General features: G+C 31.0%; 2 protein-coding genes across 3 annotated transcripts; both read right to left on the bottom strand.

Moving 5' to 3' along the window:
- Positions 1-7,712: 7,712 nt before the first annotated feature.
- On the bottom strand, positions 7,713-13,663 carry LOC18052639 (ELMO domain-containing protein A). 2 transcript variants are annotated; one of them, XM_006447274.2, is made up of 10 exons: positions 13,340-13,663; positions 11,970-12,072; positions 11,000-11,103; positions 10,678-10,746; positions 10,164-10,279; positions 9,705-9,759; positions 9,379-9,499; positions 8,815-8,862; positions 8,610-8,704; positions 7,713-8,313 (listed from the first exon to the last, which is right to left on the bottom strand). In XM_006447274.2, exons 3-10 carry the CDS (start codon positions 11,093-11,095, stop codon positions 8,131-8,133), a joined length of 783 nt encoding a protein of 260 aa, XP_006447337.1. In that variant the 5' UTR covers positions 11,096-11,103; positions 11,970-12,072; positions 13,340-13,663; the 3' UTR covers positions 7,713-8,130. The 2 variants fall into 2 exon arrangements, with proteins under 2 accessions (XP_006447337.1, XP_024047014.1); XM_024191246.1 differs by lacking the exon at positions 13,340-13,663 and adding an exon at positions 12,795-12,838.
- Positions 13,664-17,933: 4,270 nt separating this feature from the next.
- Positions 17,934-18,451, bottom strand: LOC18052640 (protein EPIDERMAL PATTERNING FACTOR 1). The gene is made up of 2 exons (XM_006447275.2): positions 18,320-18,451; positions 17,934-18,220 (listed from the first exon to the last, which is right to left on the bottom strand). Exons 1-2 carry the CDS (start codon positions 18,414-18,416, stop codon positions 17,934-17,936), a joined length of 384 nt encoding a protein of 127 aa, XP_006447338.2. The 5' UTR covers positions 18,417-18,451.
- Between the last annotated feature and the right edge of the window lie 379 nt (positions 18,452-18,830).

Here is an 18,830-nt window from a genome sequence, read left to right on the forward strand (position 1 = left end):
CATAACCTCCTCGAGCTTGTACATTGGTTGGTCCACATACATCTATATGTACCAATTCAAGTGGTACTGTTGCACGTATTCCTTTGGCCGAGAATGGCCTTTTGGACATTTTTCCTTCTAAACAAGATTCACAGAGTGGCAATGATTCATTTTCTAATGGACCCAAGAGCCCATCTTTGATCATTCTCTGTATCTTATTTTGATTTATATGACCCAAGCGTAAATGCCAGAGGTAACATTGGTTGGAAGAAATATTTCTTTTCTTAGATAAATATGTATGCTCATCATTATTGATCATTGTGTCATGCATAGAATGGATCATTGGACTTAAGTGATATAAATTATCTTCCAATGTACTAGAACAAATAAGTCTCTTATTATGAAAATAGAAACAGATGATCCAAAATTTACAGTGTACCCTTGCTTTAACAAATAAGCTACTGAAATTAAATTCCTCTTAATGTCTGGAAAATAAAGACAGTCATTCAAAACTAAAGTCTCATTATTAAAAGATAATCAAACAGATCCAATCTTCACAGCTGACACGAACTCTCCTGTCCTTAACTGCAGCTTGACGCTTCATTCACTTATTTTCCTAGTTTCCTGAAACCAATAAAGTGAATTACAAATATGATTAGTTAGGGGGCCGGTGAAACCAAGGCGGTACTAGACAAGATTAGTATTATTTGTCAACGAGAAGTCAAAACATCCACAAAAATTAGAGGGGAAGAGAAAGTAAATTTACCAAATAAAGCCCATGACACATGTTGAGACTTCACCTTCAACCCAAGCTTGAGAGAAAATTAGCTACTCATAATTGAACTAGGGACAAAATGAAAATTTACTAAAATACGTAGAAAATACAAGATGGAGAGGGAATTACAGAAAATGGAGTCCAAAAATTGATTCAGAGATATCAAATTAAGGGGGGAAGGCCCATTTTTATAAATACATGGAGTAAATCATGGCCATCAAATTAAAAATAGTTTGGATGCTCAGGATTGCGCCACGTCATCAGTCAACAGTATGCGGTTTGACCAAGTGGATGAACAGTAACACGGTTTCACCCGGGTTGAACAGTAACACGGTTTGGTTGAAAATAATTCTGTGTGATGCATGCACCGTACGCGAGATTTTTCATCCACTGATATGCTGCCACGTCACCATCAACAGTACATAAGAATTTTAGTCCAACAAGATTGTGACACCTCACAGTCAATGCCACATCATTGGTCAATGCTACGTCATCGATCTGTCTATGTGAACAGTATCGTGAACAGTAACGTAGACAATACCGTACACGTGAATAGTACCGTACATGTGAATAGTACCATTTTTCCTTTTATGCTCCTCCTAGGGTTTTCGACCGTCCTAAGTTCAAAAGTGATGTCCGTTTTGCCATCTGATCTCTCCTTTATTGTGAAATGACTATAATGCCCCTAAAATACATAAAATACTTAATTAAAATAAAATACACGCAATTAAATTACAAGAAGGTTAAATGCATAAAAGTAAGGGTTGTTAGTAAGACTTGAAATGTAAAATGATGATTTTCTCCTTTATAAATATACATTTCTAACACTCAACAACATCTACATATTAACAAAAGTACAATCTCATATGCTTTTCTAATGACATCTTCATATTAACAAAAATCCAATCTCAAATGCATTCCTAATGACATCTACATATTAACAAAAGTACAATCTCATTTGCTTTCCTAATGATATCTACATATTAACAAAAGTGTAGCCTCGAATGTTATCCTAATGACATCTATATGTAAACAAAAGTACAACCTTTGGTATTATCCTAATAACATCTATATATTAAGAAAAGTACAGCCTTGAGTCCTAATTTCCAAGCCAATTATTATACATAACAGTAGCTAAATCATTTCTCTAGCTAATCCACTGGTTTGAAGCTTCAAGACTACTTATATTATCATTATCTTCTACTTCGTTATTAGAAATGTCAACTAATTTGTGCTCTATTAGATCCACTGACATTTTTCTCCTAATCAGATTATGCAATAAAAATGCAGTGTTAATGCAACATTGGATTTTAATTGTATAAAATGAAGAACTTCAAAGAATGACCCATTGCATTTTGAGCAACCTAAAACATCACTCAATTACATTTCTAACTGATGAATGTTTCATGTTAAAAAAAATATCTTAATTGCGAGGAGCACACCCATCTCTCCATCCTGATAAGTGATATCTCGTTTCCCTATATGATACAAGGAATCTTTTAGCATTTGTATATCCGGCATCCACAAGATTGTAGTAACCTATTTATTTCACATAAGCATTAATATAATTTTTTAATATGTAATTTGATTAAATTAATTTTTTAGAATTTGAATAATGTCTGTAGGAACTTTTAAACTAGTCGATTTATTTAATGCATCACGAAGAATTCTTAAGTTAGAGGCAGAACCTTCCCATCCAGGCATCACAAAGATGAATTTCATATCTTATGAATATACTATCATTAGTAGCAATCTCACCCTTTCTTGTTCGATATCTTGGCTTATTATTTTCTAGCACACAGATTGTAATATAAGTTCCATCCAATCCAAACAATTCTACATACATAAAGCAAATGAATATTTAATTAGCATTAAATTATCCGTAGCAATAATAAAAATTAAGTAATTAACAATATGCCTTGAACCACTTCTATCTCTCATCAGTGGAATTCTCTGGTACAAGTTTTGGTGCTCATAGTAAGACATTGTGTAACCATAACACCCTATTTAATATTGTGTTGAAATATCTACTAATAGTCTCACCAAATATAAAACACCTACTGCCAATTGTGTGATTCTTAACATAATGAGACAAATTGTGTAGGAACATGCAAACTCATTCTTTATTCATCATTGAACCATTAGCCTTTAGGCCTCCCATTCGATCAAAGCAGCTCACATAATAGGCCAAATGTCTTATCCATTCTTAGTTGATTTACACATTATATATCATTATTGCCTATAATGCTATCTAAGTACTGTAATCGCGTAGCATTGATTGAAGTGCACAACTACAAATTATTTTTCTTTCAACATGCCTTTAGATCAACATCATTAATAAAAAATACATGATCATAAACATGAATCTCAATTTCATTTGCCACATGAAGAAAGAAAATTTGTTTTTCATGTCCATATCTAAAACAAGATGTAAATTGAAAAAAAAAATAGAACTAGTAGGCCATTTGATAAATTTGTACAAAGTTAAATTTTCGCAATATTAAGGACAATGTTTCAATACATTGTAATGTTAACGCTGCACACACACACACACACTGGAATGCACACAGAGACACACACTGCTTACACAATACACACACACTGCACACACTGCACACACACACACACACCGTACACATAGCGCGCGCACACACGCACACACTGAGCGCACACAAAATTGCAGACACACACATTCCAAACAGCAAACATAGCTAATACGCTACAAATAGACTGCTTAAACACAACAAACACAATTAACACCAAAATATTTAGGAATTAACTAAAGCTAATCACTAACAAAACCAAAAAATTCAAAAATAAAAAACTAGTAGAAAATTCAAAAATTCATTCAAGGTTGAAGCAATTCAATAAAACCCCCAAATTTTAAGTTAACCCTAATTTAGAATAAAAAATAAATACATAATCAAACATGCAGCTTAAAGATCCAATTAGTGAAGAAGAAGAAGAAGAAAGACGATGGTGGACCAGTGTCCTTACACAGTAGTTGATGGGCTGTAGTGTCGGATGGCGCAGGTGGTGGAGCTATGGTTCATGTGACAGGATGGTGGTGGAGTTGGGTGTCTCGAGGCAAAGCAAGCTACCATAGTGGTGATGAAGCAAAGCTGGCCGATCATTTTTGTTGGTGAACAGAGATCGACAGTAATGGAGAGATCGGGTGTTGGTAGTGAATCATTGTTTTTTTAGTTTTCTTTCGATTTTATTTAGATGAACAGTAAGAAACCCGCAATAGCCGAACTACTCCTCCCACAAGTTTAGTTTATACGTGTAGCCACATTATAATGTGGTGAAATACAATACGTGATGAACCTCAAACATGATATAGTATTATATTAATATAAGGGCAATTATTCAATGACCACCTATTTTTTTACACTTTTTCAAAAATACACAATTCTTAATTTTTTTTGCTGAACTCCACTCGAAATTATATTATTTTGCACCTGTCCACTTCCGTCTTATAACTGTTAAGAAAACTAACAGAATATTGTGTAAATGATTTTTTTACCACCAAATATAAAAGGGCAATTATCCACCGACCACCTATTTTTTTCTCATTTTTTGAAAAATACACAATTCTTAATTTTTTTTTTTACTGAACTCCACGTAAAGTTATACTGTTTTGCACCTATCCACTTTTGTCTTCAAACAATGTCGTTGTGAAATGACAATTTTACCCTCGATAACTTTAGGTGGAGTGCTGCGAAAAAAAAAAGATTTGTGTATTTTTGAAAAAAATAGAAAAAGCGGGTGGGCCATGGATAATTACTCTTAATACAATGCAAGCTCTTAATACAGTCTTATGAGGGGTGTCAAACACTTTGATACTAAAAATTTAAATAAAATAACTATTTTACCTTTACATTAATTAAAAAACCATTTTATGCTAAAATTTTTTGAAAAATAAAAAAATTATAATAACTGTTTAAGTAATTGATAAAATATTATTGAAACATTGGGTGTTTGAACACCATTTAATTAATTGAAAATATTATTGATTTTTATAATCATTTTTGTTAGCCTAAAGGGCTACACATAATGTAATTTTGATGATAACAAACATGTGTATTAAGTAATTTAATAAATATTGTATTTCACATTTTCACTAGTTTTTTAAGGATAATATTTATGCAAGTGAATCAAGTGAAAAGATTGAAGACACTCAACGGACAACGGCGACATCAAGAATATAGTTTAGAGCTCAACGAATAAATTAGTGCGATAAATTCTTGTAAAGCCGGTATGATTTAATTGATGCATGATTTAGCATTTGAGAAGCTCAAGAGATTAATTCAATTAAATACTTTTCATAAACTAAAAGGTTTTATTTTTATAAAGTAAAGTATTTTGTGGATTTGAGTAATTTGGACTTAAATGCTAAGTTATGAAATCTTTGATTTTAATAAGTATTATTAATATTAAATTTCAGAGTTGGACGTTTTTACAAACATTTAAAATATTTTGGGCCATACTATAATTTATGAATATTTTGGACTAAATTGAAAGGTTTTGAGAACTTTAAAAAATATGGATATTATGTTGAAAAGGATCTTTTTATGAAATAATAATATCTTTAGGGCTATATCGTAATTTCAGAAGGTTTTGGAAAGACAATTATTCATAAGAAATTCTGAAATTGGACCTATTTACAAAGTTTTATGACTTTTTAGGTCGTAGTATAATTATAAAAAGTTTTGGGCCAAAGTATAATGTTAGTGAACAATGTTACTGTAGCAAAATTCAAAAATAACGGTAATATCACTGTTCCTGAGCGGCTAGCCGAATAAATCAAGCGGCTAACTGCTTGGGCGCGGGAATTTGCCTATAACGACTAGTTTTCGGGCTTTAACTATAAAAACTCAACTCAAACTTCATTCAAAGAACTAATGCAAGCAAATATAAGATCATATAACATATATTGAGCTTCCAAAATGCAAATCATCATTGATTGAATCATTGTTGAGCTATTATTTGCATATCCACTCTTAAAGAGAGTTTTTGTTGTAATTTTCATTACTTATCAAATTGTGAGTGTATAAGTATGATAAACACTTGGGGTAAAGAGATTGGGGAGATAATCTCTTGATTGTAAAGGTTCATTAACACATTGGAAGTCAATTGTAAGAATTTGAAGCCTTGGGTGGCTTAAATAGTGAAATCCTCGAGCTTGGTTGGCTTGGAGGCGTGGACGTAGGCGGGGATTGCCGAACCACGTAAAAATCCATGTATTTGTTTTTCTCTTCCCTTACTCTTTTATTTTTATGCTTGTTTGAATTTATTGTTTTCTATTCCATTAAGGCGTTAGATTAATTTGTTGTGCGAATTGTATTGCATAATTTTTAAAAACCCAATTCACCCCCCTCTTGGGTTGTGTAACTTGCATTTCAATTTTGACCTAAAAAAATGTATAATACTCATCTCAAGTATTTGTCTTTTTTTTAGAGGTATCTCAAAATAATAAAAAATTATCAATCATACAATCATAATTATCAAACGATTTTCATTGTTTAAATTAATCACCAAAATAATAATAGTCTAAACCAATTTTGAATATTAAAAAAAATTATAATTACAAAAATTAACATATTGGATTTTGAGATTTATTTGTTTTATTAAATTTAGAGGTTTCTTGTAATTACAATGTTTTTATTTTTAAAGATTTTATAAGATAAAATAGTCTTTTAATTCATTTAGGAGTAAAATAATCATTTTATTTAAATTTTTAATGTCAAAGTAGTTGATTAATATAAGTTTAGAAATAAAGGTGGTGTAGAGAATTTGTCAAACTTTTATTGTGATTAAATGTACATATGACAAAACAAAAGTGATGTAGAGATATCACAAAGTGAATAACATTTAACAAAAAAAAAAGGTAGGGATGGACAAATCTCAAATTATTCCTTAAAGCTCCTACCTTCTTCAAGATTCATACTTAGGTGACTAGTTTAAAAAAAAATCTACTTGAATACCAATATGTCTTTGAATTAATAACCTTAAAAATGTGACTTCTAAACATACAATATCTTTCCTACAATTTGACAAACACAACATATTATATTGGCTACAAAAGTATTATACTAAAATAATTCAAAAAGGGCATTTTTCTATTATTATTTTATCATCGGGGATGTAATGGGTAATTAAAAACAAAAACCCAAGTGACCAAAATTAATAAGAAGCATTAGAGACCTAAGTTACTATCATTATGTATACTTGGAACTAATCAATAACAAATCTTGAGTGCTTATGATGTATACACCTTCATTCGTTAGATTGTTACCATTAATTTGAGTTGCACGTCATATTGTAAAATACATTTCAGCAAACAATAAGGGATTAAGGGATCTGCAAAGCATGAATATGTTACCATTAATTTGAGTTGCCATATTGTGGTTAGAATTGCAAACAGTTGTACAAACATTTTGTATATGAACTAAATCGTCAGTCGTCAATTTACATGGTATAAAGGGATTGGTTAAAAATAAAAACAGATAATGAAAATATTATTTAGACTTTGTTTGCACGAGGGTTTGGAGTTATATCATTATTTTTATTAAATTTATTTATATTAAAAGCATATTCAATTCTTTGGCTATGTTGGAATTGCTCTAAGGTAAAACACTCCTTCATAACCACACGATCAAAGTTATAATAAATTTTTTACTATTGATCACTTTACGTGTGTGGCTGAAATTCATGCTCTACCATAGATATGCTACAACATAGTCATAGCTTCAATTCAATGGTACTGTGACAAACTTTCTTTCTAACAGGATTGATGACCTTTTCCAGTGATGAAATCTAGCTTCGAGCGTACAAGCGTTGGCTGAAAGTACAATCAGAATTCAGAAAATGAGTCCATGTTGGCTCAAAATTGTATGAGGATCAAGCACTGGAATTGATAACTATAAAATTGAAAAAACAAAAAGAAGGCCTGAAAATTACTAGCTACCTAGAAAACCAAATGTAAATTCATATTTGGAGCAGATTTTTGTGATTGGTTTGTTTCTAGCATCATACTCACTTAGGTCCCCACTGCAAATCTATATTTGAACTCTATAGAATTTAACTTAGAAGGGAAATACCGTTTTGGAACCACTAATTGATGTCTCCTCTTGGGGATTGGTTGCTAGAGACCTCTGAAACCCAACACTATTAATGACTGATTAGAAGAATTGAATCTTTGTAATCTGATGATCTACCTACAGTTTGTCTGGAGTTTACAGGGTTCAATAACAACAATATAAATATTGTTATCTTGTGTAGGGTTCAGAGTACTGTACAACTACAATTCTTAGATTTAAAGCCTCAGAAATATGATGTGAGCAATTTAGTTCCTCCGGGTATTCAAATAAGCCTCAAAAGTGGTCCCTATCTTCATAATTCAGCCTATCTTCATAATTCAGATCCCTTCTAAAATTATCGAGAGTAACTTTTTGGGCCTGGTACACTAGGTTGTATGCTGGTAAATCTTGTATTCGGTCAATATCTTCCAAAGAAAGTTCTCTCTCCAATTGTCGCCGGGTTACTTTTAGAACCTCCTGAAAGAATAGAAAATTGTTGAGACTAGTAATTGGATTTTTCACACAAAAAAAAAAAAAACCTGCCAGCTAACGCAACATACGCCGGCATATCTCATTTTTCAGTATCATCCTGTCAAATAATGCCATTAGGTGATCTCATTAACACGTTAAAGTAGATAAAAAAAAAGACAGAATTAATATTAAAAGGATAATAATTTTTTAACAGAAGGAAGAAGCATGACCTCGAACTTTGAAAACTTGATAAAACTTTATATACTTAATGAGAGAGAGAAAGGGAGAGAGGGAGAGATTACATTAAATTCCATATAAGAAGCATGCATCGCAAGCCACTGAGCGTCCATCATTTCAAAAGCTACACAGTATAGTACATCAAAGGCGGCTTCATCTTCTACAATTAGGAATAATCAGATCATGAGAAACAACTAAGAAGAATGAAAATTGAAACAGGAAATTGAGAAATACTAGAGCATAAAGTATTTAGAGCTGTAATCCTATTACCTCCTAAAATTCTAACAAAATTCATTCCCGGGAGACATCGTGGTTTTTCTGCAAAGAAAGATGAAGAAAAAAAATATTAGAGGACACTTGATAATTTTCAAACTAAAAGTATTTATCAGTAGCCAGGGAAAGCAAAAGACTCGAAGCATCTTTATTGTTGCAGGCTGTAAAAAAATATTTTTACGTGGCAATAAGATTGATAAAACATTTAGATAGACAGCTAATTTCTCAGTTAAGTGTTTCCAAAGTTTTTATACAATGTGAAAGGGAGACATTAAATAAGCTTGGATGGCAGAAAAAAGAAAGTAACAAAAAAAAATTCATCTATAAAATTGCAACATGATTTCCTCAAAAAATTATTTGGAGGGAGAGAGAGGGGAAAAATGGGAATCACTTAATGTTATGGATGCACAATACAATCTATCAAACATTGGCAAATAATACGGAATGATCAGAATTTCACTTATTACCCCAAACACCTTACTGGTGAGTTTTCCCTCTTAAAATTCTGAGGTGCTAAACAGCTGAACATGGTATCAAACACTAATGAACATGTCTACAAACCTGAGAATAAATCCAACATCTTAATCAACATAAATGACACATTAATGCCAGCAACAGCAAATGGATACTCCCAAGTCGCTCGATTTCCCCCTTGCTTGAATAACAACCTCTGAAAAGATGCCTTCATTTAAATGTTTATACAGTTAGAAAAATGTACAACCAGTTTTTTTTCTTTTTAACACAGATTTGGATATACAGAAAACTTAAAAGAGATTGAAATGATGCTCAAAAGGCTGGGGAAATTAAAAGAAAAAGAAAAAGAGAGGAAGAAAATGAAGAAAGCTGATGTAATTGGTAACAGAACCCGAACAATAGAAAGGACATACCGGATAATTCTTGGCAAGGAAAAGCAAGTTTTCAAGAGAAATAAATCCGCAACCCCTAAGGAAAGAAGTTCAGATCAGTTTTCAAGTGATTGAGATTTTTGGCTTCTTAAGAAACCAATGATGTTTTTATACCGTGTGTACTTGTATGGCATAAAAAGTAACCATAATTAAAGTCCGCAGAAACAAAGTCTATCGATTTTCATGTTCAGTAGCATATGCAAAACACATGGTACTATATTACTTTCTCAGAGTACTAAAATAGAGCATTACAATGAACTTACTGTTTCCCATATGCAGTTTCAAACTAGCCCCACAAGTGTATATTCTATTCTTATTTTTACATTAAGAAGGATGATTAGAGAAAATCCATGACTAAAACCTCAATGGTAGAACACTTGCTCCTCTCATGATTCTCAACCCATTGTATATAAAATCTCTTTATATTAAGAAGAATGGTACCTGAAGTCAGTTGATGGATTAGGACCTTGCCACCCCATGTCTTTCCATTGCTCAGAGATCATGCCATTTAGAACAACATTTGGAAAGGCAAAGCGCCACAAATCTCTAAGAGCTGCCTGTCAATGAAAAAGGCCAAAAACATTGACTTTTAATAGGCATAAAAGCAATTCTTAACAAGATAAATGCTGGAACTTACAACAAAGAATATCCTCTCAAGAAATTGCACAAGAAAACAAAATATATATAGACTGGAGATTAGGCAAATGTGCAGTCTATCTCTCATGACTGGGAACCACAAACCAGATCATGCATTTGGAAGCAGAGATTTAAAACCATATACCCTATTTTACTCATAATAAAGTACTTCACAAAGAGTGAGACCAGAAAAGGTAGAGTGTCTTGTTGATGGATTGATAAAAAGAACATATTGTCAATATATAATTAAGTCTAATTAATGCATTTGTACTTTCATTCAATTAAAAAACAATAAATCTCACAGGAAAAAAGAAACTACTTGATGATCAGGGCGACTCTCGTCAAAAGGAGTTTGTAATCTTTCTTGAAGTCTTTGAAGTCTCTCTTCCTGGTAAGAAGTTTAACTACAAATTGTAATAACAGCGTGGAAAATGAAACCACTAAAACACATCATAGCAACAATCTTCCTAGAAAAAATTTTGACCTAAACAAAAAATCCATTAATTCTACAGAGTGATGCCATGAGAAAGAGACTGCCACCTCAAAAGACAGACGAAGGATTCAACTTTTAATCAACTAAGCCTGACTTCCACACAAACTTGTCTGACTACATTGACTCCTTGATCAAAATTCTATCTTACCTGAGGAGGAGTCAAATGATAATCATGAAACCTCTCATTACGTCTATTTGCTGAGCGGTTAAACAGCCCTCCTATCCATGCTCGTGGTCCAACCATAGCACTAGCTACAAACAAAAAAAAACTGATAAGTGAGATGATATATGACATAAAGGTAATAATTCAGTTCAGTCATCTTTAATTGAAACTTTAAAAGGTTAAAAAAGAAATTCGCTGGTGCAGCTTTGAACTCAGTACATTCACGTTTAAAATAGTTTATCACTATGATCTCAAAAGTTTGTTCCCGACCCTACACACTGCAAGACAGGAGCCTTAGAGCGACTGTCAAAACAATTGAAAGTAAGACACGATAAAAATAAAAGAAAATGTAAGAACCTTCAGTAGAAAGGAAATATTAGGTTTTATATAATATCATCAAGAACATTAATGATATAATTAGAAAGTTGAAATAATGTTGAAAAGTTACACTAAGTCTTTCATTAACTTGAAACTCAATATCAAGAAATGATCACAACATGCTGATCTAATGGATATTTTGGTAAGCTGAATTGGTGCACAATTGACATATGGCTTTGTTAAGTCACTTCTAAATAGTAACATCTGTTGAGATGTTTCAGCTTAATATTAAAGAAGCAGTTAGTCTAATGGCATCTCAGTGGCTTCCCAAGAAATAATAACGTATAAGAACAACAGTACTCCATGTTACATTGGAATAATGCACCATATTCCCAGGGGTTAAGTAATGTACTGATGTTCATGTCACAGGGATACAAGGGCAGAAATATATTGATGCCTCTGATCTTGATATACTTGAATCAACAAAAATAGATTTGGCAATAAAAAGTTGGATGTAATTAAGCTACCTTAGAAGGCGCTATAGAAGGAAAATTAAGAAAAAAAAAATCCTAAATTTTGAAGGAAACAAACATCTCAACAGGAAATGCGGAGATGGGTGTTAGGAACCTGTACTTACTGAAACATTGAGCCAACTGAGAAATTACATGACTGGAATTCTGTGACCATTCCAACTCCTCATCATCCTTCTTCTGTCTCCAATAGATTTCATCCTCATCAACCTACATTTTAATTTTGAAAGCACCTTTTAGTATCAAGTATTTGCATAACAGAGGTGAATAAACACAGAGTACCGAACTGCCAAAACTGTATGCAGATCTTTTCCAGCAAATTGACAATTAACCTATCCAGCTAGCTTCCCAAAAAAAAAAAAACAAATTGGAAACAAAGAAAGAAAACAAATGCAATAGTTTAAAGCAAAAGTGTAGGAATGTTATCCTTGCAATGACCTGAGAACTTCAAAAAGAGTATAAACAATTTAGAATCTAACAAATAACAAGTATAATTCTTGTTAACATGACACACGACAATAATAAACTCTCACAAGAGCCGCATTCTATACAATGAAACCCCAGTTTGCATAGAAGCAGATAACATCAAGTAATAACATAGAAATCGATCACCAAATCAATTTCAATAGAAGGATGCGACAAGTGACGGCATAAACATAAAAAGAAAGGCAATGGACACTAACAGCCCCTTAATAGTACCAATCAAGCAACTTTAGAACTACCATCCTGCAGAAAGAAAAGAAACTTTTTTTTTCCTCTAATGCAGGCAGCCACCCACAGCAATATCAATTAGAAGATACTGAAGACTAAAATATAATAGAAATTGGCATATTTTAAGCCAATGGGCATTTCTAAGATGTACAAAAACAATCAAAATTAGACTGCATTAGTTCTTATAAGAATAGAAGTTTCTAAAGAAGGCTGGGGTTTACTCTGTGAAGAGAAGAGCAAGAAGGAAAGCATTGTCTACGCTTCCTTAATCTCATGAGGGGGACCAAAAACTAAACATGTAGTTTTTTCACCCTTTTCTAACCGAAAGTAAAAGCCAAAAAAGAGAAGAATAATAATGATGATGAAGAAAATTGAAGAAATAGGAAACAAATTATTGCACCTGCTCAGGCTCTCCTCACATAATTCAACCTCTCATCATTCCCATTTCCCACTCTCTCAAGAAATGCAATGATGGGATAAATACAGAGATACCCAGAAGCTAAAGAGGAAATAACTTTTGAAGATTAACAGCGTAATCAAAGGGCTCTTTTGCAAAACTTTAAATATTTATTTTTCCCCCTCGCCATGAAACCAACATTCTGGAAATTTTCCATTGTCAAAAAGACTAAAAATTTTGAAAAAAGTATGCAAGGTGTCTTTGCTCTGGAAGACATTGACAAACAAGACAAAAATGGCGTCCCCACAAACACAAACACATAAAGACACACGATTGTTTAAAAAGGAAAGGAAAACAAAAAAAGAGTACCTTTTGTGGCTACAGAGAAAAACATATATTGGTTTTAATGGTGATGATGTAAGGATATAGGCAGGGTCCAGTGGGGCACTGTGGTGGCGGTGGTGGTGGGACCAGAACTGGCACACAAAGAAGACGAAGTGAAAAAGGTTGAAGAAGAAGAAAAATGGCATTTTTGTTTTAGATAGATTTGTGAACAGAAAACAATATTGATATTTTCTTGGAGGATGTTTAGAAGCAGTCATTTGTGGGTCGGTTTTGTCTCTTTTTTCCAAGCTGTGGAAACCAGAGATTTTCCTACAAATTTGCCAACATCGTTGTTCACGGGTCTCATCATCATAGAAAGGGATACAATTACGGCGCAACTGTAGTATCATACTGTAGTTATTTTCAATTATTAATTCTAATTATAGTGATAATTATAATTGAATTTAATGAATGAGTGTAATTGTGATATAGTACATAGTTGCACTATAATTTTATCTTATAAAAAAAATTATAAATCAGATGACTTACATTTGTATCCATAATTTATTACAATTTTTCAAAAAGGATATAATGTCTCTATAAATTAATTATTTTTTGAAAGTTTAATTTTTTTTTTATAAAAGATTTGGTAATTTTACCCTCTAAATATTAATTATAGTTATTTATTGTTATCAAACTCAAGTTGATGGTTGGTCTAAAACACTTTCACAACCATCCGAATTATATCATAAGGCTTCTATAGAATAATTTTAATCACTGGAATAGAGATAGAAGTAAATTTGATTCGTTTAAGTTTATTTATTCAAATTTTGATAATGATGCAATTAATGTAAAAGATAATTCTGAAGGTTATTTTAGTTAATTCATTTATTACACAACATTGTCCTTTGTTGTCGTTATCGTATATGGGCTTCACCCAAAAACTTCTTTGTGCGCACTAGACTACTAGAGTAACCCAAGCTTGGCCCAATATGATATGAATGTCAAAGACAATAGGAGTGTTCAAAATCTAATATAATCCACTCAATTTGTTTGATTTATAAAAATTTAATTTGTAAAATTTGATTTGTAAATTAATGGATTGTATTGAAATTTAAAAATTCACCACCGGTGGATTGAATATGGATTTACTTATGTAAATCCACAAAAATCTATGAATATGCAAAAAAAAATTACTTAATTAAAAAAATTATAAATGTGGCATTACTATTTATTAACAAATAAATAAGTTAAAATATAATTACATTAACATTATATCATATCTTATCTGATAATAATATAAAATAAAAATAATTAAATAATTGAATAATTAATTAAATTACGTACAAAATATAAGTTGGCATTAGAAATTTTAATAGATCATCCAAGCTCTCAAGTTTCAACTTTTGTATAGTTTTAAATTCATAATTTTAGTTAATTTTCATGTATTGATCTAAACAAATGAGATTTTTTCTTTTCGGTCTGTTATCTTTTAAAACTTTAAATGTATTACTCTAGCTTTATTTAAGCAATTAGTCTATTTAAATCTTATTCAATCTCTCGAATTTGATTGGTAGTTAAATTATTTTTAAATTAGATTTTTTTATTTAATTAGTTCATGGATTTGATAGAAATTAAAATTTTTTAATCAGCAAACCAATCTGTAAAATAGTGAGTTGGATATGGATTAAGTTAAATCCACGGACGTAGGAATTGAATTTGGATGTAATTTCACTAATCTATGGATTAGTTTGGATTGAAAATTTATAATTCGTTAAATCGTGGATCGAATATGGATTGATATTTAATTCAAAAAATCCGATCCGTGAACACCCCCAAAAACACAAAGAGTACAGATGATGTGAAAGCAACGCAAATAAAAAATTTTATTTTTAACTTGGAAAATGACAATTATAAGGTTTGGGAAAGTAATCATGTAAACCTTCAAGTTTTCAATAAGGGATACCGAGATCCCATTTAGACTATAATATCTTTCGCTCTTATTAATTCAAAAAAATTGAACTCCAATATTTTATAATAAATAGAAATATAATATTAAAATAAATCTAATAGTATATACATTTTAAAATAATTTTGAAATTTTAAAAATATTTTAATACTTAACAATCTTATATTATATTAAACTAAATTTTATAATAGATAGAAACATAATGTTAAAATAAATATATAAAAATTTAAATTATTTTTCATAGTATATAAACACAATTTTAATATTATTAATACATGAGATATATTTTATTAATTGTAGAATCTATTTAACCCAAAGATTTATTTAAAATTTTATAATAAATAAAAATATATTATTAATATAATTATAATAATTTACATTTTAAAAACTAATATTAAAATATATTTAAAATTATCAATCTATTAGACAAATTAACTATTTAAATTATATTTGCATTTATTAAAAATTTTAAAGTCAATTTCTTTAGTCACTATTTATAAAGGTTATTACAATCAAAAGAAGGTCTTGGTTTCCGTTTTTGAAAACTTGATGATTTACATGATCATTTCCCCCTACTTTTGCGGTGTAGGTGTCATTTTCTCTTTTAACTTTAATAATTAAGTTTAATACAGATGTGATTATTAACAATTAAATTTAAAAATAAATTTTATGTTAGTTAATACAAGTGATTATTAATGTGATGGTGTATAATTTTATTTTAAGTTGTTTAATTGTTGGTACTTGGCTCAATATTGTGGATGTGGATGTGTGTTGATAATTTGGTGTGGAGTTCTAATATTATTAGAAGATATTGGAAAATTTGAGCATATCACGACAAATAGCAATCAGCAAACATAATAAGCAATAATGACTGCAAATTGACAAATCAACAAAACAAAAATAGATTCATAGCGAACCAGAAATAATGTCAAGGATAATATCCTTGAGACCAAATCATGCGCCTGAAAAAAAGATTTCCCTGTACAAAAAGAACAAACAATATGGATTTAATCTCTAGAATTCAATGACGACTATTGTGAAGATGCACTCCAAATACTATAATATTGAACAATAAAAGAAATTAAACAATGAAGAAATATAAGATTGAAGCAGCTAAAAAAGAGAACTCTCCATTTAATTTTTTTGAATTTTAATTGTGTGTTTTCTGCAACTCCTTATACAGATACAAGCCCTAGTCCTATTTCTCTTGTAATCCTAATTATAAATATATAAAGATTTGATTTAAACAAATCTTAATTCGAATAGGATTCAAATTTAAATAAACAAAATAAACAAAGGGTAAAACCATAAAAATAGGTCAAGCCAAGCGACTCCCCTATACGGGTGGGTTCCCCTTGTGGGTGAGTTATTAGACGAGAGTGTCCAATTAAGAGTTTTCTGAAATGGGCTCCTCTTTCGATCTTAAGACTTGTTTACATAGACCTTCTCTTAATGGGCTTGTTGTCAAATCATATTTAGTTTACAAACTACATTATACTCTCTTTCTTTAGCAATGTGGGATATTGATATTTTGAAGTACCATAAACTCTCATAGCTAACAAAAAATATATTGATGAATCAAGAAGTGGTAAATGTGGATGATAAATTGTCCATGTATTTTTTTGTTTCTTTCTTGTTTTAATTATTATTGGATTTTTAAGTTGTAGTGGATTTTAGACTATATAAGTTTGTTTGGTGTTGGACTTTATTATATTGATTTATTTGACTTTATTATATTGTTTATTATTTGTAAATTTATGGACTTAAAATTATTATTGTAGTATAATAGTAAATAAAATTATTATTGTAGTATAATAATAAATTACTGTTATGTTATTTTTTATTGAATATAAAGTATAAATTAACTCGAACCAAACTAAATCATAGAACTTAATCGAATTGAACTGAATTAATTTGGTTCGATTCGGTTTAGTTCTTATTTAGTTTAGAAAATTATAAACTAATTGATTTCGTTTTGGTTCAATTCTAGACCAAATTAAACCAAATCACATAATGTCAAACCTTAATTGCAGGTATGACTAATTTTACAATAAGAAATATAAGGTAAAAAAAATTAATACAATATATTTTATCTTGTAACATATATTGAAATAGTGTATATATATATATTAACTTCTGCCTTACTTTATTAAAGTAATTGATTATGGTATATTAAGTAATTCCTTTATTGTAAAATTATGTTAGCCGTGTATGGAGAATTATAATGTTTAAAATGTAACCATTTGAAAAGACTGTTGACTGATCTAACGCTTTTGAATGTTTCTAATTAATTATCTCTCTGACTCTCCTACTAGCTGGGACTTTTCTTGATTATAGTCGTGTTCAATAAATGGATTGTGCATTGCCCAGATGATGAAGTAAATTTTAATTAAGCTTTCGTGGATACAATTAATCATCATGATTCATGATACTAGTGGTAAAATTAATTAGGCTTTAAAGGCAAAAATAAGAATCAAAATCGAAACTCTCTTGATGACACAAAACAAGCCATGCACGCCTACAGCTTACAAGAAGAAAACAAATTAATTAAACCAAAAATAGATGACTAGCTAGCTATACTATGGTACATAGCTAGTTAGATAGCCTCATGTAGCCTATGTATACAAGAAGTTGAAAAGATGAATCCGCACACACTGAAAAATTCAAAGATCAGGGAACAGGATAAGACTTGTTGTTACACATGCACTTGTAAGCCATGGGACATGTCTCAGCTTCTTCAAGTGATGCACATACAAAGCTAACCATAACCAGTCTGCATGGAGAGCATGACCCACAAGCATGCGAGCAATCGGGTAAGCTTGAGCCTGCAATTTGAAGCGTCTCTGCGCCTTTTCGCTTCATTATTGGGATTCTTTCCCAATAGAACTTTGGTCTTGCAGCTCTAACATCTCTTGATAATGACTTGGAATGTGGGGCATGTTGGTGGTGGCCGTGATCTGTAAATCAGATCAAAAATAAAAATAAAAATTAAAAAAACCTTAAATCACAATTGGGTCATAAAACAAAAAGAAATATTCAAGTTACGGGAGGCATACGGGAGTGTGGCCTCAAGCCGATGTGTCTAGCAGATATTAGAGCCGGGACAAAAATGAGAGCAATGAATAATACAGCAATCAAAGCAGAGCCCTTCATGTTTGATCACTTTGTGTTCGATTTCTTCTTCTTTTTTTTTTTTTTTTACTCTTTCAGTGAGTTTGTAATTTTGAGTATGAGAAAATTTTTCCAATAAAGGGAAAGTTATATAAAGAAAGGTTGCGGCTAAGAGAGGAAGAGTATGTATTGAAGCAAATCACAGGGCAAGAGTGTGGGAGATAAGAGAAGGTCACATGAAAGAGTGGATGCATTAAGGAGATGCTCACAAGAACTCACAAGGACTAAGCCATTGTGCCATACCATTTGTGGTTTCCATGGAAGAAAGATGATACTACTCAAGAAATTACTGAATTAAAGTGTTTCTTTTTACGTGAACTCTGACCCCAGATTACGGTTAGCGTACATAGAGCCATAAATGCGGAGGTTTGTGTCTGTAATTCGAAATCCTTTTTC

The sequence above is a fragment of the Citrus clementina genome, unplaced genomic scaffold, assembly GCF_000493195.1.
Source record: "Citrus clementina cultivar Clemenules unplaced genomic scaffold, Citrus_clementina_v1.0 scaffold_2, whole genome shotgun sequence".
NCBI lineage: Eukaryota > Viridiplantae > Streptophyta > Magnoliopsida > Sapindales > Rutaceae > Citrus > Citrus x clementina.